At 41.0% G+C, this 24,391-nt stretch overlaps 1 protein-coding gene across 1 annotated transcript in view; it reads left to right on the top strand.

The window, feature by feature from the left end:
* The window catches only part of MGAT4B (alpha-1,3-mannosyl-glycoprotein 4-beta-N-acetylglucosaminyltransferase B), a 115,837-nt gene that overhangs the window by 52,548 nt on the left and 38,898 nt on the right, over positions 1-24,391 (top strand). Inside the window, exons 2-3 of the mRNA XM_026686389.2 lie at positions 21,957-22,136; positions 23,530-23,670. Of these exons, the coding sequence (XP_026542174.2) occupies positions 21,957-22,136; positions 23,530-23,670 (321 nt within the window). The remainder of the gene's footprint in view (positions 1-21,956; positions 22,137-23,529; positions 23,671-24,391) is intronic.

Genomic DNA, 24,391 nt, shown 5'->3' on the forward strand with positions numbered 1-24,391 from the left:
GCTGACTTCATTTTCCAGCAGGACTTGGCACCTGCCCACGCTGCCAAAAGCACCAAAACCTGGTTCAATGACCGTGGGATTATTGTGCTTGATTGTCCAGCAAACTCACCTGACCTGAACCCCATAGAGAATCTATGGGCATTGCCAAGAGAAAGATGAGAGACATGAGACCAAACAATGCAGAAGAGCTGAAGGCTGCTATTGAAGCATCCTGGTCTTCTATAACACCTCAGCAGTGCCACAGGCTGATAGCTTCCATGCCACGCCGCATTGAAGCAGTAATTGCTGCAAAAGGGGCCCAAACCAAGTACTGAGTACATATGCATGCTTATACTTTTCAGAGGTCCGATATTGTTCTATGTACAATCTTTGTTTTATTGATTGCATGTAATATTCTAATTTTCTGAGATTGTGGATTTGGGGTTTTCACGAGCTATAAGCCATAATAATCACAAATATGACAAATCACGGCTTGAACTGTCTTGCTTTGCATGTAATGAGTCTATCTCATATATTAGGTTCACCTTTTAAGTTGCATTACTGAAATAAATGAACTTTTGCACGATATTCTAATTTTTTGAGTTTCACCTGTATGTCAACTATGTCAGGCAAGAATGCTTAAGTCCATGTTGTTACCCATTCTGCCTCTCAGAGTTCATCCTGTATCTGATCTGGTGCCAGCAAAACAAATAGCATTGCCTTGAATTCAGGAAATGTTTCTAGATAAATTAAATGAAGTTGCATACTTTGGCAGGAAGCAAACAAAGCTAGCAATTGTACATCTAAGAGATGTATTGGACAAGACAAGAGTCAATTTAATCTGTATTACAAGAATTGACAATTGTCTTTTAACTGGTGTGCTGCTAGCTGTTCTACATAATTAACAGCTCTACAACAATCAGAATTCATTGGGTAAATTCTTTTCCACAATAATGGTTTCCATGATAGAAAAACAAATTTTAACACTTCAGGCTGGATTTTTTAGTTTGTTTGTTGCTTTTGTCCCTTTTTTGTTTTTGCATTGAACACCAAAAGAGTAATAACATTGGAAGTTGCTTGCACAGATTTAGATTGGTAGTAAAGACTGTTCTGTAGGCTATTTTGACATTCTGTAGTGCTACTGTAAACATTTCATGCTATAGCTTTGTATTGCTTGTTTTGTTTTTTTATTGTACCCATTTTACAGCAGTAATAGGCTGGATGCTTAGTTTATAAATTAAAAAAACAAAGACAAAATATTGCTCTTGTATATTTTCTCAGGTTTGATTAGGTGTTTACTAGAATATGTGTAGCACTGAAAACTATATCCAAAGGAAGAAAATGCAGAATTTAAGATTACTCTCCCACCAAAGTAAATATTTCAAAAATATGTCTATCCTTCTTACTATATTCTCAATTCATCAAAAATAATCCTTCCATTTGGGAACATTATTTGGAAAAAATAGTTGACTTTTCAGATAAATACACTAAGCTCAAACCAGTATTTTTCATTTCTCTGTTATGATTGTACTTAAGCTAAAGAAATACTTACTTGAAAATTTCATGGTTGCTAATATCCATTTGTAAATGCTCAAGTAGAAAATGCCAAATACTTTGCACAATTTATTACCAAACATTTAATACACCAACACATTCCCATGTGAAATTAATAATTTGGGATAATAGGCAAGCACTGATATTATTCTTTGCCTGTACACAATGTTCCTGTTTTACTTTACTTTGTGTCTATAAATTAAAATGATTTCTTTTCTTTTGAATGATTGAATTTTAAAAATACATTCTTGCTCATGGAAAATGGCCATTTCAGAACAGTCTTAGGCAGAGGGGTTTTTCTTTCTGGAAAAATATCCTCTCTTTTTAAATGATGTCTGCTAAACATATTACAGTAATCTGTAGAATGTCAAATGGTATGCAGGAGTTTGCAAAAGTAAAAAAAATATTCAGTAACTTTGAAGTTTAAGAAGTATTTTAGAGGAGGTTGGAAAGAGAGACTATTAGACGTGATATTTTTCAAAGGTCAGATTTTCTTATTTAAAATTTAATTTAATTTAATTTGAATCTATATACTAACTTTTCTTAAAGCGGTGTTTGCTCATCATCTTCAGTACATCATTCCATTTCAAACTGATGTAACGTGTACTTGCAGAGCCTTAGGAATTTTACCTATGCTACCCTCTTTCACGTTTCTGGAATGGTTTATTCCAAATTCTCCATCACCTCCAGCTGAAGTTGATTTGATTTGAGACTGTGTTCCCTTTTTGCAGACTTTGTGGTGAGTCACTGGCTGAGCACTAACTTTCTTGAAATAAATAAATTGCCATGATACTATAATCTACTTTTTCTTTCAATAAATCCACAAATAAAACAAAATCTTTTGAAGTGCTTGAATAACGATACTTTCAATGAAGAGCTAATAATGCTGTTTTAAGATACCAACCAAAGAAGAAAGGCTTTCTTAGTATCAACAAAATAAGTGGGTCTTAATTTATAATCATTTAGATAATAATGGATTCTCCAAATGTTCTGGACTTTATATCCTTTATAGTCAGAATGGCCAATGGACTGGATTTTGTGGATTGTTGTCTTAGATATCTGGAGGGCACTAAAGTTATAATGAAGTCTAGTGTGAGAGATAGTAGAAGTTATCTTTTAAGTCTAAATTAAACCCATTTATATATGTGCTTTTGGGAAATAAATTCTAATATAAGATATATTATTTTATCTTACATTTGCTTTACTGTGGCTGTCCTGTGCAACTTGCAGCTTGACTAAATTAGACCAACTTGACTAAACTAGCAGACCAGCAAAATGTTTTGGAGATAGTATACTTAGACTTCAGTACAGCATTCGACAAAGTAGATCACAAACTACTTCTTGGGAAACTAGAAAAATGTAGCATAGACAGTATCACCACCAGATGAAATAGTAACTGGCTGACTAACCACACTCAATGAGTCATCTTTAATGGTACTACATCTACATGGGAGAAGTAAGCAGTGAGGTGGCCCTATACTTTTCAATATCTTCATAAATGACTTAGATGAGGAAATAGAAGGGGAACTTATCAAATCTGCAGATGACACCAAGCTGGCAGGACTAACCAACACCCCAGAAGACAAGCTCAGGATCCCAAAAGATCTTGACAGGCTTAAACAAAGAGTCCTATTCAACAACATGAAATTTAATGTGGAGAAAAGCAAGCTTTTACACCTGGGAAGTAAAAACCAAAGGTACAAGTACAGATTAGGCAAAACCTAACTGTGAGAAGGACCTTTGAGTCCTAGTAGATGATCATTTAAATATGAGTCAGTAATGTGTGTGGCAGCAGCCAGAAAAGCTAATGCAGTCCTTAGTTGTTTAAATAGAGACATAGAATCAAAATCACATGAAGTATTAGTACTGATTTTAAGCCTTAGTAAGGCTACATCTGAAATACTGCATCCAGTTTTGGTCACCACAGTACAAAAAAGATGTTGAGACTTTGGGAAAAGTGCAAAGAAGAGCAACTAAGATGATTAAGGGCCTGGAGACTAAAACATATGAAGAACAGTCGCAGGATTTGGGTTGGCTAGTCTAGAGAAAAGAAGGAGTAGGGGGAATGATAGAAGTATTCCAGTATCTGAGAGGTTGCCACAAAGAAGAAGGGGTTATTTTATTTACCAAAGCACCTGTAAGCAGGACAAGAAACTAATCAAGGAGAGAAGCAAGCTGGAATTAAGGAGAAACTTCCTGATAGCGAAGACAGTTAACCAGTGAACAGCTTGCTCACAGAAGTTGTGGATGCTTCATCACTGGAGGTTTTTAAGAAGAGACTGGACATTCAGTCCAGACAACTAATTTAGATATAGTAACCCAAAGTTTCACATATGTTCTCATCAGTTTCAGGCAGGGGTGGGATGCAAATATTTTTACAACTGGTTCTGTGGGCGTGGCTAGGTGAGCGTGGCTAGGTGGGCATGGCCATGTGACTGAGTGGGCATGGCTTCTTTCTTTTTTTTTTGAACAACCCCCCACATTTTTTGGCCTCCTGGGCCTCAGGGAAGCCTGGGGGGGGGGGCGTTTTTGCTCCCAGGAGGCTTCTCTGAGGCCCAAAAGGCCAAAAATGGATCAGGGAGGGCGCACAGCCCCCTGTGCCCCCTTTTGTCTCCTGGGCCTCAGGGAAGCCTCCTGGGTGAAGCAGGATGACAGAAAGGGGGATCCCAGCACAGCTGTTCTTTGGAACAACTGATCATTGGTAGGAAAAAAAACTTTAAGGAGTGTCTGTGTGGGGGAGAATGTAGTCAGCAATGTTGGGCATGCAGGGGGAGGGGAGGGGTGGGTGGAGAAAGCTGGGGCCAGCCAGGGATACGATTTACCGGTTCTCCGAACTGCGCAGAATCGTAACAAATGGTTCTATAGAACTGGTCTGAACCGGTAGAATCCAGCCCCTGGTTTTAGGCATTTCGTATGCTAAGCTTTGAGGCAAGAAGTCTATCTGCACAAAAAGTGTAAGCATTTTTGTAGAAAGCTGTACTGGTTGGTTACTATCTTAATCATGCTGTACTTTGGTAGGTTTGAAGGTTAATGTTTGAAAAACATTTTGTTGATTGAAATTAAATTCTTATTGGTCATTTGAATGGTATATTACTCAGTACAATGTGCACCAATCTACTAAAATTATATTATACATGGCTTTTTTTACAGAATTGTCTTCCTGCTCTTATATAATAGCATTGAAAAAAATAGCTAAAACTACTAAGAGCAGCTTGACAATATTTTCATAAGAAGCTGGAAGTAGAATAGTCGTGACTTACGTATCTAATTTATTACTGTAAAGTAATTCCTTGAGTTTTAAGAAAATTGACAATTCCACTGCTAACCTCAGAAGTCAAGCTTTAATTTTGTAGGATTCCTTTCAGATTTATGAATATGCAAGCAGAACTGTCTTTGGACAGCTAGCTAGGGTTTGCTTTCTAGCTCAAAATAATCATACAATTTTTTGTAATTGTAAAAGTAAATTTTTATTACCTCCAAAAATGGATTTATTTGTGGTGATTACCTTTGACTCACAAATAATACATTGTATTTTTTTGGTTTATGTAAATTACCTGGTCTAAATTTAATGCTGAAGCATAAAATATGGTATGATTATCTAACTGAACAAAGGGTTTTTAAAAGATGTTCTTTGCCTAAGATCTGTTTCTGGTCTTGAACAAGCAGCCTGGATTCCTATTGAGTATAGTTGGATTAATTAATGAACTTTTGACTCTTTTTAAGTCCTGCTTGATTTGTGAATGCCTTGAAATTGCAACTTCATTGTTTAAAATGTCATAAAGTTTATGTAATCGTCTTTTAAAGTTATATTTCAATATTTTCAAGAGACAAATCCTAAGATGTTCCTAAGACATTCTCAGAAACAAGCCACACCAGCTGATTCCAGCAAAAGCACAAGGTTCTTCCTCCATCATTGCCTTAGTCATGAACCTGCTGGTTGGTTTGAGACAAGCTACTTTCTGCCATTCTCAGCCCTTTTCCATATAGCAGCTTTTATAACACTATTTAAATATAAGCTTACCGTCCTTTGCACATTATTCAAATTCTTCTTTTAATCTGCATGAGTGGAAGCTATACTTAATTGGGAGGCGATACATACATGATATTTTGCCATTATGGAGGAAAGGCTGGAAAAGGAAATGGTAGACCAGGGTCACCTTCTATGTCCAATTCCTGATTTTTATCCCTGTTATATCGCTGTACCAGATTTTAATTTGTTAAAGGAGTACATTAAACAGCATGCAACAAGATTGAAAAGTACAATGAGCTGTTCACTATTGTTCTTGCTGGTTTGGGTTCCCGAATTTTCTCTGTCATGTGTTTTAAATTTTCTGTAACGGTCCAGAGGATCTATTTTAGAAAGTTTATTAGATTGAGGTTAATATTTCTGAAACAAGCCAGGACATTGCAACTGCAATATTTTCACCTGGACTATTTATATGTTTAAATAAAGTATATATGAAATGAAAAAAGATCAATAATTAGGTGTGAATAATTTAGATCAAGGACACTACTCTGTTGCCATGGACAGAGTTCTTGATCCTACTGAAGAACTATTCCTTCAGGGTCCAAGGTCTGCCAGATCTTTTTGTGTAAATAGTTCAGTAATATATTAGCCAGGTGGCTGGAGATATTTTGGTGAATGTTTGCTTTGAAATTCAAGACACTAAAAGCTAAGTAGCAAACGTGCCAAGCTGCAAAACCTGGAACAATGTCAGATGCGTAGGTTTTCAAGTCGGTACAGTTCATTCACTAACTTGCAAAATACTTTGCTTGATGTGCTCCAGATCTTTTTATATGTATGGACTCTTTCTTGAAGTAGTGTATTCTGTGATTGAAAAAACCTTTTTTTTAGTATTGTACTTAACTCTTAAGATGCTCTTCTTTTTGGTATTTTGGACATATTTGGTATTTTTTTTCATTTCCTCTCCTACTTGTATGTTATGGTGCTTGTTGTGAATCAATAAAAGTGAATAACCTAAATGCAAATTAGGGGTTGAAAACCTGCACACTTGATTGGTCCTTATACAACAACTTGGGATTGGGCCAGAACCAGTCCCTGATTGGCCACCTTGGGACTGTCCTTATTGGTCAGTAGTTGGAACCTGTTGCACATTTTCATTGGTTAATAAGGCAGCAGCTAACCCTATAAAAGGGTTACTGCTGCCCATAGTATTGCTCTGTTCCATTCTGATTCCTGTTATTATAAAAGAGTTGAAGTCACTGGTCAGATGTCTGGTCTCCTTATTCTCCAAACATAACACTGGCGACGAAGGTGGGATACGGAGACCGAAGAGCTGACTAAACCTACAGAGCAACCTACAGAGCACGTGGTCAAACACGCACCATCAACGGCAACATGGCCAGCGGTGCCGCACCACCCGCTCCATTCAATCCAGAGACCGAAGACGGAGGCCTACATGGATCGGTTCCAGATGTTTCTGAAACTAACAATTTGAAAGATGCAACAACCGCAAAAAAGAGCTATCTTTCTAACGCATTGTGGGCCAACCGTGTTTAAAATGGCAAAGTCGCTTGCCAAGCCAGCAGAGGTAAAAGAAATGGACTGGGACGCCCTCGAGCCGCTACTTACGGGCTCACTACGCGCTCCGCACCAACCCTAGTAAGAAGACACGAATATTACCAGAGGGATCAACGGAAGGACGAAAGCCTTGCCAATTACATCGCGGACCTCCGGAACCTAGGAGGCCTCTGCGGGTTCGCCGACTTGAAGAAGCTCCTCCGGGACCGCTTGGTTCTGGGCCTAGAAGACGGCGCTATCCAGAGCAAAATTATGGCTAAGGGGGACATCAGCCTCACCGATGCCCTCTAAAGAAGCCTCGGCAGCAGAGGCGACAAAGAAGTCAGCAGCCCAAATGCGCCGCACCAACGCACCGCCACGTAAACTCGCCACTGATACCTCACCGCTCAGAGACACCGGTATCAACCCACCACGAAGACTAGAGTCCCCGTCCGACAGCGATGAGGAAGAGGTCAACCGACTTCGAACGGAGAGAGAGCAGTCCTCACAACACTCATTTCGACCGTGTGCCGGCTGTGGAGCGAATCACCCACGATCCGGCTGCAAATTCCTTGACGCACTTTGCCGCCATTGCGGGAGACGCGGTCACATCGCAAAGGTTTGCAGAAGCAAACAGAACTCCAAACCCCGACAGGCCGAATTCCAGTCTTCCGGATTCTTCGGCACACACCGAGAAAAAGTGAACCACTGCTACAGAAACAAGCCGCCCACCACTTCCACCAGGCGTGAGGAAACCAGGCAGGAAGAGACCCACCAAACAATCACCATAGGCCACGCCACATCCTTGATGCCGGAAAATCCGAGTAAAGGTCGCCATCAAAAACAAACTCTTGCGTGATGGAGGTAGACTCGGATCTTCCTCTCTATGGTGTCGTGGAAAACGCCCAACAGCTCCTTCCAACGATTCGCCGCCAAGACCTTAACCTCTGAGGGTTATACTCAAAGACTATCAGGGCAACCGAATTCCCGCCGCCGGGTCCCGCAGATTCCAGGTCACTTTCAAGGACCGCACCGCCGCACTACCACTGACTGTCTGGATCGAGACAGGCCAGTTCCTCAGGCCTACAATGGTTCAGGCCGCCGAATCACTGTAGCCGGAGTCCACAAGGCCGAAAGCGTCGATTGGGAGGAAGCACTGCGCAAGAATTCCAAGACGCTTTCGCGAACGGACTAGGCAAGTATAAGGGGACCCCAATCTCGCTTAACTTGAACCCTGAAATAGCACCCATCCGCCTTAAGCCGCTGCCGGGTGCCGTCACTTTAAAACCTAAAATCGACGAACAACTCGATAAGCTGATAGCGCAGGGCGTACTGGAACCCACCGACCACGCCATTGGGAAACCCCAATAGTAACGCCTATCAAGCCTGATGGGTCTCTTAAGAATTTGCGGAGACTACCGGCCACATTAAACCACGCACTGCAGCAAAGTGCTTATCCAGTACCGTAGTGCAACACTTACTCCATTCTCTGGCGGCGGGAAAGTTTTCGCCAAACTAGATTTAGCCCAGGCGTATCAACAATTGCCTGTAGAACCAACCACAGCCGAGGCGCAAACGATCGTAACACATAGGGGCGCATTTAAATGCAACCGCCCACCGAGTAAGCGTCCCTGGAATCTTCCAGAGCTTAATGGAAAGGTTGTTACAAGGATAAAAGGTGTTGTCCCATATTTCGACGATGTACTCATCGCCGCACCTAACAAAGACAGTTTAGAAAAACGACTCAGAGAGGTTTTACGAAGATTCCAAAATGCAGGCCTCAGAGTAAAAAAAGATAAATGCCACTTATGTACCGAAAAGTAGAATTTTTGGGATACCTCCTGACAGCCAAGGAATTCATCCCACTGAAGACAAATTACGAGCAATTAAAAGGCACCCACTCCTAGGAACAAGGCAGACCTACAGGCTGCCTTGACTTATCAATTTCTATAATGTGTTTTTACCCCACAAAGCAACAGTAGCTGAACCATTGCATAGACTATTAGACAAAAAGCAACGTGGGTTTGGGGACAACGGAACAACATGCTTTCCAACAAGTAAAGAAATTGCTAACTTCTGATTCAGTACTTATGCAGTACAACGAGACTCTGCCGCTCACTATCACGTGACGATCACCCTTTGGGGTTGGGGCAATTCTGGCCCACGTGTTACCAAACGGAGCGGAAGCCCCCATTGCGTTTTTTTTCGCGAACCTTAGCTAAAGCTGAACGAAATTATAGTCAGCTGGACAAAGAAGCTTTAGCTATTGTTGCTGCAGTTAAAAGATTTCACCTAATATGTTTATGGCCGCGCATTTACAATAATCACTGATCATAAACCGCTACTGGGGATCATTGCGGTAATAAACCAACCCCGTATATATTGTCCCCAGAATGACTCGTGGTCTGAATTCCTGGCGGCCTACAACTACACTTTGCAGCACCGCCCGGGAAATCGATTCTCCACGCCGATGCATTGAGCAGAACACCGCTCCCAGACGCTGTTGTGGATCCAGCCCCAACCCTCTCAACACTACAGATTGAAACTCTACAGGCACCACCCTTGACGGCTAGAGACATTGCTTTTGAAACGAAACGTGACCCAGTTCTGCAACACATACTACGCTGGTTGAACGAGGGTGGCCGACGGACCAAATTGCACCTGAATGGGCGCCTTCAAAGCCCGCCAAACCGAGCTGTTTTCCCAAAAAGGCTGTATCTTGTGGGGCGATCGAGTTGTAATCCCTGCCAAATTGCAACAGACTGTGCTGGCGGTATTGCATGAGGGACATCCGGCATTGTGCGGATGAAATCACTCGCACGCAGCTACGCTTGGTGGCCGGGAATCAACAAAAGAATCGAGGCCTGGGTCGCTACGTGCCAACGCTGCCAGGACGCCAGCAACGCCCCACCAAAGCAAGCCCAACTGAATGGGAACACCGAGGGGACCGTGGTCCCGTATTCATATTGACTTTGCGGGGCCTACCAAAGGTCACACTTTCCTGATTACTGTCGACGCCATTCTAACTGGCTCGAGATTCATCGAATGCACACAACTACAACCGACTCACGCACGGGTTTCCGGACGTGTTGGTCTCGACAACGCCCGCAGTTCACTGCATTGCCCTTTGAACAATATCTGGCTGATCGGGCATCCGCCATGCGCTGACCTCGCCCGCCACCCTGCGGTGAATGGACGGCAGAACGCATGGTACAATTTGTGAAAAAGACCCTGCATAAAATGGAATTTGGCAACATCGAGAAAATCAATCGAATCCTCTTATTGCAGCACATCACGCCCCACAGCGCGTGACCAACAAAACACCCGCTGAACTTCTTATGGGGCAGAAAATACGATCGCACCTTGACCGCTCCACCCCGCCGCACCAGAAAACCTTCGCCCAGCAGCAAATGCCGGGAATTTAAGGTAGGCGATTTAATCTTTGCCAAAACTTTTCCGGCGACCCGCTTATGGATACCCGCAACTGTTACCCACCTCACCGGGCCTAGATCTACCGCCTGCTAACAGACGATGGGAGGGTGTGGAAACGCCACATAGACCAACTCCGATCGAGATTACCACCCAGCGGCCATGACTTCCCGGTTCAACAACTCAAGGGGAGGGAGTATCGAGGGAATTGACTTTGATACAACCAATAGCAGGTCAACGGGAGCCCTACAGCCCAGCGAAGCACCGAACGTGAAGGGAGGGAGTTGATGTTTTCAGGAACTTTAATACGGGGAAACGAACTGCAAAACCCTCAAGAAACACACAGCAGCAGAGACAACCACAGTGAATGCAAGTACGGATTCGCCGTGCAGCGAAATAGAACTTAACAATGGTCATCCAAACGCTCCACCGAACCGGACATTGGACAAAACCCGTGGAGCTCGAATCATCCAGGCAGACCAAACGGCCTGCCTATCTTGAGGATTTTATCACAGCTCCTCAAACGGAACCCAAGGGGAGGGGTGTTGTGAATCAATAAAAGTGAATAACCTAAATGCAAATTAGGGGTTGAAAACCTGCACACTTGATTGGTCCTTATACAACAACTTGGGATTGGGCCAGAACCAGTCCCTGATTGGCCACTTTTGGGACTGTCCTTATTGGTCAGTAGTTGGAACCTGTTGCACATTTTCATTGGTTAATAAGGCAGCAGCTAACCCTATAAAAGGGTTACTGCTGCCCATAGTATTGCTCTGTTCCATTCTGATTCCTGTTATTATAAAAGAGTTGAAGTCACTGGTCAGATGTCTGGTCTCCTTATTCTCCAAACATAACAGTGCTAGAGAACAGTATTGTATACTGCTCAATAACACATTTCTTCAAACTATATCACCAAATTTAGTTCTAGTTTCATTCTGGATTCATAATGGCTAATGTGGCTTAATGAAACGCCAGGCCTATGTTCATGTAATATAGTATAAAGAAAAGAAATAAAACATATTATAGCTTAAATTGGTGGCCTGGTTCATACAGTATACTAAATATTGACTGCAGTTCTGCCCTGGTTGAACCAAAAAAAATCCCATCCCATTTGAACTTAGCATTTTGCACAAATGCAGTTTCTGAAATGACTGTGAGTAGCTTTCTGTTAGCTAAATTATGTTCCCTAGGACTTCTACCTCTCACATCCCTAAGCATTCGCCCTTATTTACCTCTGTTATATACATTACCTTCCTAATGGAAGTCATCTATGTAAGTCATCAGGCAGATCCCACTTATAGTACTAATGAGGAAAAGAGTATTCCTGGTGACTATAACATTAACCAGGAGAATACAGGAGCTAGAGAGATTACCACTTAGTAATGGTCTAAGGTGAGCTCATATTTCTTTGTCGCAAAAAATTATACTGCCTAACTTCTATCCAATTCTATCTTATGCTTAGGAACATGCCTTAGAAAAGTCAGACAGGTATAGGACACATAAAATATATCTCAAGCACATCCAGAAAATCATTTTATCAGCTTTTTTGGACCAGGAGGGCTGGTCAATAGCCCATATATTAGCTGTTAGAAAAAAGAATGTTTCACTAGTGACAACATTCCTATACTTAACACACACACACCGTACCGTCCTTCCCCAGTCTTTCTGATTCATACCACTTGCACCACTACAGTAACCCTCTGCCCCAATTTGTATGCAGGTTCCACCAGGACTCCCAAGGCCTCCAACCCCCTGTGCCAGCCCCCACTCTTCTCACTTCTTATCTGGGGCTCCCTCTGCTTAATGACCCATATGTCTTGCGTTTCATGTTGCTAAGTCACTAAGTATGCAGTCACATACTTTACAACCACATCACTTAGTGTCAGCAGTTCCAAATTACAATTGTAACTCGAGGATGACCTACAATCCTATTTATTGTAAGGTTACATCAAAGAGTCTTGCATGACTGAAAGTATTTCTCTTCTCCTCTTCTTTTAGTCTCCAGAAAGTTTGAGAGAATTCCTTTTGAAATGCCTCTCATGCTTTCTCCCCGCCATGTTAGGACTGAGCTGCCTCTTATCAGACTATTGCCTAGGCTGTAGAACTTCCTTCTGTCTGCCAAGGTCATTCTCACATACACTATTACAGATGCAGTAATAGGTATGAAATGTGCCGTAATAAAGTCCTCAGCCCTCATTGCTAGAGAAATATTGTGACATATCCCTGTAGTAAAGTATCAACTTACTTCAGTAACCTAGAATGGTAATTGGATTTATCATAAGCTTCCTTCCATTTACCAGTAGATCCCCTTCCAAAAAAAAGAGGGGGAGGGAATTGTCTATAAAAGATGTTTTCTGTCTCTTGCACAGAGGTGGATTTGTAGCTGTGCAGATGCAGATAGATAGATTCCACAAAACATCCATAACAAAGTACATTTATTGGTACATCAGGTATCTTCATAACTCACATTTGTGATGAAGTTCTTCTTTAATGACCAATCCTTTGTATATCAGCCTTGCAGGTAAAAGATGGTTATCTCCTAACCCATCTCGTAGCGGTAGAAAAAGCTACTATCAGTTCATGAGTCCAGGCAAGAATGGAGGGAAACCTCCCCCAACCCCTTGAGGGTCAATTTAGTGACCAATCAGGATTACAGATGTGGCCACATGACATGAACTACATTTCCCATGATGCATACCTTTAACTACATTTACCATGATGCATTCCCTTAAGGGGATAGCTCATACTTCCTAAGTAACTATCCAATTCCCATAGACTGGCTGGGACAGCACACTCCCCACCTGGAATTGTAAATTCCACTATTAAGAGAAGAGGAAAAAAAATAACTAAACTAAGATAATCAGTAAACAGTAATACTGAGTAGCGTATAACTTTATAATTAAGATAAACAGCTGTATAACTAAGAGAAAAACAGTAAACATTAATAAAGCATCAAACAAAGCAAAGCATGCAAAGCTTGAGGTTCAATCTTCAAGTTCGGCCTCTTGGTGCACCTCTGCTGGTCACCTCTGGTGGTCTTTTAGGGTGTACAGGTACTCTTGGTGGCAAAGATGAAAGTTTGGAGATCGCTTCTGGCGGCCTTTTAGGGTTGGAACGGTACTCTTGCTTCCACGGTGTCAAAGGGCATCAGGAAGCTGCTGGAAAGGGTGTTGCGGAGGCATATGCCCGTGTAGAGCATCTTAGTGGATGTCTGGTGGTTGTTGGCAGTAATTTAGGGTGTCCTAGCGAATGTGTACTGATCGGCGGCAGCCTTTTAGGCTGGAACGTCATTCCTTTTTTTGATGGTGCCAAGGCAATTGCCTGGGTTGGAGCCTGCATCTGAGTGTCACTGACAATTCCTACGATCCCCCATCCTAGTGGAGATTTGATGGCTACTGGGCTGACTACAGGGCTGCCGACTGACTCAGAGAAGAGAAAGGCACATGGGGAATTATTTCCCAGCAGGAGTAGGATATCAGCCTCCGGATATAGAATGGGGAAGTGATGAGCCAGGTGCTGTAGGTGAGGCATGCTGCTTATGACCTCAGATGTTGCAATCTGACTGCGGTCATTCGGTACCCCATCACATTCAAATACGGGCGGTAGTGGGAACTGGGAACTTCCATCCAAAGACTCTATGCAGAGTCCAGTAGCTCTCCTCCCCGCCGTGCTTCTTGGTCCATGGCATATTGATACAGTGAAAGGAAGTTTGTTCTGTTACACCTCAAAGAGGTCGAAGAATGCAGGTTTGGCCAGGGTGCAGGTGCTTTGAGTGTCTATACGCACATACATTTTCACTGCATCTTCAGGGCGTCCTTCAGGTCACACTTTGGCTAAACAGATGGGAAGACACGAACGAGGACATGGTGAGTCGGCGCACAGTGCTGTGCAGTTGACACTCATCCTTGGTTTTGGTTGCAGTGTGGCAGTCTGCCAAGGAGCCCTTCATGATTCTGTGTTACATTGAGGCTCCTTGTTTGAAGGAGGGCTATGAGATATCTGCAGTGGCGGCTCGGAGTCTGGATGCAGCGCGGTCGTTCTAGGAGTGAGTATTCCATCAATGTGTCTTTACCATATTTCTGGTTCAAAGCATCCCACGCTCGTTTTTGAGCGGTGTCTGGGTCGTTAAGTAAGCCTATGTAAATGTTTTTCACCATGTAGCTAGACCGTGGTCCTAGCCATGCCAACAGAAATTTAAGTTCTTCACCGGAAAGCAGCTATTCGCTTTGGGCGGTGCTTGTGAAAACAGACTTCCATAGTAGGTATTCTCTGCCTGGCTTGTCATTGAATTTGTACATACCACTGGCTGCTAAGTCTAACCTTCCACACCTTAGTGACGGTTCTCTGCTACTTCTCAGTGAGGGCAAGTCATCTTTTTGTATGACATCATCATAGGTGTGGTGTTCTGGCTCGAGGGCATGTGTTGTGGATGGTACGTGGTTCACCAGAGAGTACTTTATGAGGAGGTCGGCATCTGCCCCCACATATGTAGGTAGTACTTTTTGAGGTAGGGTATAAGTTCCATGCTGTGCATCAGAGTTGTTTAGCGGTTGTGGTGAGATAAGATAAAGATAAGATAAATTTATTGTCATTGTACTCAGAACCTGAGAACAACGAAAGAAGAACTCTTTAGCCTGAGGATTGAGTGTGGCAATTGTGATTGGTTGCATGTCAACTTGTTGAGAAGTTGTTGTGAGCACTGGTGGGCTAATTTGCTCACCTGGCAGGCCATGAGACGTTGGAGTAGGGTTGCTGTTGCTGGGAAGAGAATCTTGGACCTTAGTACGTACAGCATCAGTTGGGGAAGGTTTGATGTTGGAGGGAAGTAAATCTCGAACTTTAGGTCATACAACGTCAGTTGTGTAACTGATGTGTAAAGTCTGTGGTTGAGATTCATTCCAGTGTTTCCCTGGTTGTGGGAGACTGTTAGGCAATTGAGGCGGTTCCATCTGCTTGTTTCGAAGCGAGTACTGCTCATCTATGTAGGCCTTGACCCGTGTATCTGGGCTCTCTTCTCCCAAGTCTTCGAGGTTGAAGTTGAGGGAAGCAGCGTTGGCTGCCTTCTGCCCTGCTGTGGCCCGTGCTGTTTTTGCTGCTGTCTCTCTTTGTCGTTCGAGTAGCTCGACTTGGGCCTGAGTTTTGGCTATTTCTGCTTGTTGTTTGGCCATTTCTGCTTGTTGATTGGCCATTTCAGCTTGTTGATTGACCATTTCAGCTTTCTGCCATAACACCTCTGTTGTAATACATAAATCTGCCTCTGCTGCTGCAGCTTCAACTTGGGCTTCTACAGCTCTTTCGGCGTAACTTGCTGCTTTGGAGGCCTTAGATGCGCCACTACGATGGGAGGATGCTCTGGAGGGATGGTGAGAGCTGGTAGCAGAGAATTGGCACGAGACACTAGAACCTGCCTGCGATCTAGCCTGTTTAGAATGGAGGGAGGAAGACACATGTGATCAAGGAGCTCTGTCGGATGTGGCCTGCTCCCTTGACACTACTCCCTTACGAAGCACATTGTGGAGAGCTGCCTGGAGGGCTGTCTTGCTTTCCTCAACACAGTCTTCGCGTTCCTTGTGAAACTCCTCAAAGTATTGGATGTGTGTTAGGAGTTTGGGGTCACCCAGTCTTGACTGGATGGACTTGAGGTTGTTTTTGCTGTGTCTCCACCATGTGAAAAGGGCATCTAGATCATCTAGCAATGTATGGAGTTTCTCAGGGGCAGCTTATGTATTGAGGCATCACAGATCTTCTCAAGCTTCACCCACGAGTATGTGTAGCAGTGATATTGCTGCTGCCAATCGTTCTTCAAGTGTTCTTCCATGGGTTCGATAAGCTTCTTACTCTTTCTGAGGTCGTAGACTTTCTGAGGTATCGTGGCTTCTCCATAAGGTTGGACATCGAAAGGCGGTTGTTGGGAATCAGGCTCCATGTTTACAGCAAGGGTGGGTGGAGGACAGCTCATAATTCCTAAGTAACTATCCAATTCCCATAGACTGGCTGGGACAGCACAAGATGGAAAATACTTTTCTGTGTTTTGAGCATCGTGACGATTTGTTGCTTATAATCAAACATCAACATAGTTCAAGTCAATTCCTGTTGCTCCCAGGATAGCAGCAATTTCTCCTTAGCCCTGCCTTCCTACTAAAGGAAAAAATTAATTGTTGTCCAGTGATCAGAAGGGTAATTTTGTCCAACCGTTTTATATAGTAGACCTTAGTAAAAATAAGTGGGATTGTTGAATATGCCAATTTGGAAAAGAAGGCAATTGGGTCAAGGGTAAACTGTGTACTTTGCAAAAAGTACTTCAGCCAAAGATCTATCTGAGATTTTGAAAATGCTGGCTTATATACATGAATGTTCAAAACAATTTCCGGAATATAAATCCAGCATTACAGTAAGCAAGATAAATTTTTCATCTCAATTGTTTGCCATGTGGGTGGAAAAATAACAGAAAAAAAACCCCAGAGTTTATATTATCTTCTATAATTACAATGCTACCTATAATTAACATCTGCACTGCAATCAAAGCAAACATTATTTTATAATTTTAAAGAGGATAAATGGTTTTAAATATGTTTATAATTGTGTGAAGATTAGAAGATGCTTCTTTACCTATTTTTGTTTTTTGTTTTCTACTTTTTTGCTCTTTATAGAGTTAAAGCTTTTTTTTCCTTTTCTATCTGTTTCTTTATATTGTTCTATGTTTATCCTTTTAACTTTGTAAGAATTCTTCAATGAAAACTATTCAAACAAAAATAAACTAGAGCTACGAGATCAGGATTTGGGCCTTTAACCTTTCAAACCAGCAGAGTTTCACATTTGATGTGTGTCTACTATAGTTAATGAAAGGAAATATTTTAGTAGGCATCTCAGCTTGCAGTTTAATGAAAAATGCAACACTATATTGAAACAGGCAGACAATACATAATCAGTGACTTTTATGTGCTATAGATCTTCTGAAGGGTTTGAAACTTTTTAATGTTGCTAAATAATCTTGATTTGTGCTCCTGTACTCTTTCAAGGGTTTGTATCTGGAAGGGAAAAAATAGCATTCTTGACTTTATTTCAGAGTCTGTATTTTTTACAAAAATGCAAATTTCATCAAGTAAATATTACTGTATTGCTCTAATAAAAGCAGTATCAAATTTTAAGATTGGAAAATTTATCTTGTGAGTCAAGTTAGCAACTTCATTAATTTAAACTTATTAATATTATGAAGAGCCACTTTCTTTTGCACTCATGAAGAACTGTCTTTCTCAATATTTTATTTATGAATTTCCAAAATACTTCAGATTAAGAGACTCTAAGCAGTATACAAAAATAGTTTAAAAATTACAAGTAATACAGCACTTCTGATGCTGGGAGCTTACTGCTTTCAAGTTGCAAAGCATTTCTGGAACAATGAGATGTTTACAAGTCTCTGGAAAGCATGAGAATGAGAACCTCTCTTGCCTGAGGAGGAAGTGGGGGGGGGAGGAACCCCCACAGAGAATGCTTGCTTCAGCCCCTCTTGTCACAGTCCTTGTTAGATGGAGATTTTCATTAGGCCTATGGCCCTGGGCAGAGTTGATATGTGATAGGCACTCCAAAATATCCAAGCCTTGACCCATGTAAGTAAGTTTCATCTTGCACTTTGAAGCATGTCAATGGCCACTGCAGCTGCCACTGCAGTGGCATTACATGGTAGTAGTTAGATTGTCCAATAAGCATGTAGGTTGCTACACTTTGTTGATGGCCTTGAAGACCAGCCCCATGTAAAAGGAATTTCAAAATGCATATAGGAGATGACAAGAGTATATGAGGAACCATTATCATTACCCCCTTGTTCTAGGTAAGGCCATATTTGATGTACCAATTCCAAAGTGGTGAAAACGCTCCTTACACACAGCCTGCTCCTTAGGGGAGCATCTCCTCATTGAGCATCAAATATAGTATAATTCCAGCTTCAAATGAATAGCCATTCAATACCCATTCTGTATTTCTTGTACTAAGTATAACTAATATGCTTCAGCACTTTGTTTGCTTCAGGGCTCAGTCTCCTCCCTTATACATTTAACATTAAAAAGAAAAAAAATGAAATTGTTGGGAAAAGTCATCTGCCAGTTTAGTGTCAGGTATCATTGATATGCATTGCAGATGATACTGCAAATCTCCCTTTGATTGAATATGAGAATAATAGTGTAGAATAGTGTAAGTTCTCACCCAAGGTTTTTAGCTAAACTAGGATCTGGGTCAAAAGAAACAAACTTGCATCCAAGCCAAACAAGATAGGGTATGGATTTAGGTAGTTTAGGGGGATCAAGAGGAAGCCAACTGAGAGATCTAATGTAACAAGGATGAGTCCCTTTCATTCCCGCCATAGCTTGTATAAGTAATATATGAATGTTGGTTGATTTACTAATATGAGGAAGAAATATCAAATGACTTAATCAAACTTAATCTTTCCAGCTATGTGGCCTTAATGTCCATAAACTAAAGCTGAAGTAGTTGCTTACAACACTATATAAGCCCTTTGTTCCTTAAGATACAACTGGGGGAAGTCTTTGGACTTTATTTCAAAATAAATTTCTTCACAGTCTCTAGAAACCTTTCTTTAAATTGAATTACATTCTGTATTTCTCTGGGAAATTCAGAAGAACCATCAGCAAGCATGGTATCTCAAAGGTTTCCTTGCTTGGAGATTGGGCAATGGGTTCCTAGATTTATTTTTATTAGCAGCAGAAATGATTTTCACATCTATTGTAGACCATTCTAAAATGTTCTTCGTGCATTTTGTGGATAGAGGATCTTCCCCCCCAAAAAAAAATCCCAAGCCACAAATAAACCAGGGTTAGCCAGACATATCAGGTCATAATTATACAATGTGCAAAACATTGTGAACGCTCTTCATGCAGCAATCTGACAGACTGCCACCTTTTTAGCCTTCTGAAAAGCCCTAAAGAGGTAGCTCCACTTCAAATGGACACTGAGGCAGAGTGAGCTTGTTGCAGTAATCCCAGGAGAGCAGCTGAAGCACAGTATTTTTGTTCTGCTTTTTATGTTTTTTTTTAATGTTTAGGTTTTGTTGTGAGTTTCAAACAATTGTTTTTCTAAGGTAGGTAGGTAGGTAGGTAGGTAGGTAGATAGAAAATGAGACAGTCGATCTTAGAAATATTTCACCTGTAATAAACTTCTTTACCATTCTCTTTATGGATGAATATACAATAACTCTTTAACTACCGTGTTTTCCTGAAGATAAGACCCAACAGGAAAATAAGCCCTAGCTAGATTTTTCAGGATGCTTGTAATATAAGCCCTACCCCCAAAATAAGCCCCAGTTAAGATCTGTCAGCCAGATGGACACATTTAGTACTGTATTTCCCCCAAAATAAGGTCTAACTGGAAAATAAGCCCCAATGCATCTTTTAAAGCAAAAATTAATATAAGACCTGGTCTTATTTTTGGGAAAACATGGTAATCGTTTGGATAGTGAGGGCTAATGTGTTGATAACATTTTTTTGTCAACTATGAACCTTAGTTTTAGCTTTGCTGAAGCTACCAAGTATCTGATTATGCTCCATTACATAGAATTACCTTGGTCATAAATGCTTTGAATGAAGTATACTTCCTTTTTCTATGTCAGCAGTGTCTGGGCAGAGCCGTCTTCTGGTTTTCACTCACAGCTAAATTTAAGTCAGGGAAAAAGGAACGGAGATAAAAAGGAAGACTGTAAAACATAAAATCAAGGCTGAGAGGAGTTGTTGCTGATGTACTATCATCTGCTGAAAAATCATGTGAACTTGATTTTGCTCATCATGTTCCTCTAGCTAAATCAATAGTATTATTATATTTAGCAGAGTTAGGAGAATCCTTAACAGCCTACAGAAATAATTAAATACTCACTCCATTCTTTCTCCAAAAGCTACCTTGTGACCCATCTGGCTAAGGGGGCAGTCTGAGGTCCTGGATCTTTCTTTAATTATTTATGCTTGGCCTGCTTGTGAAGCAGCTGTCATTTCATACATACCTGGAAAACAGACCTTCCACCTCCAGTTTTTAAGCCACAGCTAACCCACCACAGAATACTGATAGTGGAATGATGGACTCTTGTTTTTTACTCTTGTACATTTTTTATATTAAAATCCTTTGCCTAAAATTTTATTTTAGTCCCTTGGTTTCCCCGCTTTCTTCTTAAACTGCTCATTGCTAAAATTCTGGACTCCTAAGTTGTACACAGGGTATCATAACTTTAGGAAATAAACAACAGACTGTTTAGATTTTTTTGCAGAGACCATTTTTGTGATTCTCCAACAGCTACTCTCAAGCACATTTGTGCTATAGCAATAATAATTACAATATAATTTACCACAAATAAATCCTCCTTTGAATATTGAGAACTAGTTTAACTTTGGAACACTTTTGAAAAGTTATTTCAAGAATAGGTCTGTATTGACTCCTCAAAACTTCTTGAGTTTTACAGAATGATTTTCCTGTCATAGGAAAGCCTTTTTGCAGTACCATATGGGGGTTTCTCCTTTGTCTTATTTTGAACACCATTTCCTTTTTATTAAAAAAAAAACTTAATAATATCCTCACTCTTCTTGAACTTAATCCAAGAGAAATTAGTTACCATTTAGTATTTTCTGAAATACTTCTTTTGACAAATTAAAAATGCTAGGATTTACTAGACAGGGTTCTAGTCTCTTATACAGAATCAAGTTCAACTGACCTGTCCATACATGAATGTATTGTGTATTAACTGAATATATGCTCATGTAAACAGGACAATTTGTGCTTAGATACTGCTGTATTTATGTGAAGATATTTATCTGCTTATTTGGGATGCTCAGAGATAATCCAAAATCAGTTCTAACTGTATTCTTTTCCTTGGTTGTTCACGCTATTATTTTCCTCTCTATACTCAGCCTGTTGCAACTAACTGTGCATGAACCAATAATTGGTCCTGTGCACCATTAATAGTTAAACCAATGAATAAAATTAGTGCAATATCTAATTGTGCTTCTTGCTTTCCCCCCCATAAGTACTCTGACAGAGCAATTATATATATTGTGTGGCAAGCTTGCTGGTCAAGGTGACTTTTAAAGGAATCTGGTTTATATATAACCATTTAACTCCAGTATAACTTTGTCGTGGGCTGTTTCTAAAATGATCTGCCATATCTGAACTTCTGCCTAGAAGCACAAAACATAAATAGAATAACATATATTAGATTTTTTTAAAGAATCTAATGTATTTATTAGAATTTACTTGATTTGGAAACCCATTGCTCTAATTAGTATGTCTCTGTCTGGGCCAAAATACATTTATTCATTCAAAATTAGCAGAAGAAAAAAGATGTTTTTCTCCTTCCTGATCCATGCTTCCTTCTTGGAAAGAATATGAAAAACTTGCAAAACTGTACATTTTTTAACATTACTCCCCCAAATGACCTTCCTCCCATTTACAACAGTGCTACTTTTTTCTCATCTCATTTCAGGTGATGTTGTGGATATCTACCAGCGAGAGTTCCTAGCCCTGAGAGACCGTTTGCATGCTGCAGAACAGGAAAGCCTCAAGCGGTCAAAGGAGCTGAATGTAGTCCTAGATGAAATAAAGAGAGCCATCTCGGAAAAGCAGGCCCTACGGGACATAAATCGGACGTGGAGCAGTTTATCTGGTAAATCCGGCTTTTTAAAAGATGAGCTGTAGAGAGGTCTGCCTCAACCTGATGCCAAAGGCTGGAAGGTCCTGGCAATTGGAATCCATCAAGCCTGGAAGCACCCATAGTGGCCGAATAGAAAAGGACATTTGCTATGCAGATGTTTTGTAGGTCACTGAATGTAATGACGGGGGCTTAAAGTTTATGAAAATACATTGAATCAGGATACTCGCCATGCATGAAAAGGATGTGAAAATTGTTTAAAATATTCTTAGAAAGGGGCACCAGTCGTTCTTGCTAAAGGCCTAGGAAAAGAGCCACATCTTCTGGCCTTTGAAATACCGATAGGGTGAAGGCTATTTGAATCTCGGGGGAACCTCATTCCAGAGTACAGGTGCTGCTACAAAGAAGACAGACTTCCATGGTCCTGATAATGGATTGTGAATGAATCTGGATTGTGTGAACCCGCCAAGCAGATATTGTGGGAGACAGGGAGTCCCTCAAGTAACTAGGCTCTGTGCCATGTAGGCCTTTATAAGAAGCAACCAACTCCTTGAATTGCACTCAGGAATGAGCTGCCAATCAGGGCAGCTCCTAAAGCAAAGCTGTTACATTGGCATAGAAGAGAGGCTATATGGAGAGTATAGCCTCTGCTGCTTGAAAAGGCTGTTTTAAAATATTTAAAATGAAGGTGTGTAAAGGCTATAATTGCACTCAAAAGGTGTATAATAGAAAAATTTTCTCATTTGAATTGAAGTGTAAGATGTTTTCTAAAAGAAAACATTTAGAAACATGTATGTTTCTAAAACATGAAATAGTGGTGTCATTTACCATTGGATTTCAGATCCTTACCTACACTGGGTTCTTTTCCAATTAAAAACTTATTTTCATGGGTACAAGTGGCCCAGATTTAGAACATAACTTTGGGGATTTGTATGTTATAGATTCAATATCCAAAATGTGCTATCAGTGAGTCCTGAAGCAATTTTGGTGAACTAAATTAAACAGCTGCATGGCTCTAATAAATATTAAAGAAAATTAGGGCTCTGGCATTTGATAAACTGATGCTGTTACTTAGTTTGGATAATGAAACATCTGCAAGAAAATAACCTAGCTCAGAGAGCACAAGGGACACCCCCACATTTCAATCCTGAGCTACAAATATCCTCCTTTATTGATTTGATAAGTTTCTCTTTCCCTTCTTTCAAACAACCTGAGGAAGAATGAAGCGAGGCTGTTTAGGACTTTAGGAACTCATGCTAAACTTAAATGAAATGAGAGGATACAAAAGAAAAAGTACTATTTCACAAAATGGTTATCGCAGTCTGCGGTGACATAGTGTATGAAATGGTTCTGTCCAGCAGAATGTGTGGAATATATCATCCATGGGGTTTCCCCTGTTTTCCCCCAGATGAAACAAAACTAAAACTGTGGAATATCACTAACAAGAATGTGCTGCATCTTCCAACCATCTTCCATCATTTGCCGCATTTGTTGTCAAAGGAGAACAGCCTGCAGCCAGCCATTCACCTGGGACAAGGGCGTACTGGAGGTAAGGAGGTGCCAACGGTTCAGACAGTGGTTATTCTTTCCTAATCCTAGCCGGAATCCCACCACAACTCTCTGCCAAAATATGACTTTTGCTTGTTTGTGGTTTAAGGTGGGAGTTCTCAAACTGGGTCATGCCCTCACAGGGATCAATAGCAATGTTAGTCCCAATGCTTAAAGAGTTTTGCCTCAAAGGTAGCAGGTGAGCGTACCCTTTTCCATATTGCTACATTTCTCTATCTAGTAGGGCCAAAAATTACGGTGCAGGTAGTCCTTGACAATTGATCTCAAAATTTCTGTTGCCAAGTGAGACATTTGTTAAGTGAGTTTTGTCCCATTTTAGGGCCTTTCTTGCCACAGTTGTTAAGTGAATCACTGCAGTTATTAAATTAGTAACACAGTTGTTAAGTGAACCTGGCTTCTCCATTGATTTTGCTTGTCGGAATGTTGCAAAAGACAATTGCATGACCCCAGGACACTGCAACAGTCATAAATATGAATCAGTTGCCAAGAGTCTGAATTTTCATCACGTGACCAGGAGATACTGCAATGGTAGTAATTGTGAAAATTGGTCAGGAGTCACTTTTTAAAGTGCTGTTAATTTGAACAGTCACTAAATGAACTGTTGTAACTCAAGGACTACCTGTAATATTAAACCCTGTAAATGGTTATTTAAGTAACAGAATGTCATTTTGTTCAGCTCCTCTTAGCAATCTCCAGCAGTA

Source organism: Notechis scutatus, chromosome 2 (assembly GCF_049901735.1).
Source record: "Notechis scutatus isolate UNSWTSFEM ecotype Mainland chromosome 2, rNotScu1.2, whole genome shotgun sequence".
NCBI classification, from domain to species: domain Eukaryota; kingdom Metazoa; phylum Chordata; class Lepidosauria; order Squamata; family Elapidae; genus Notechis; species Notechis scutatus.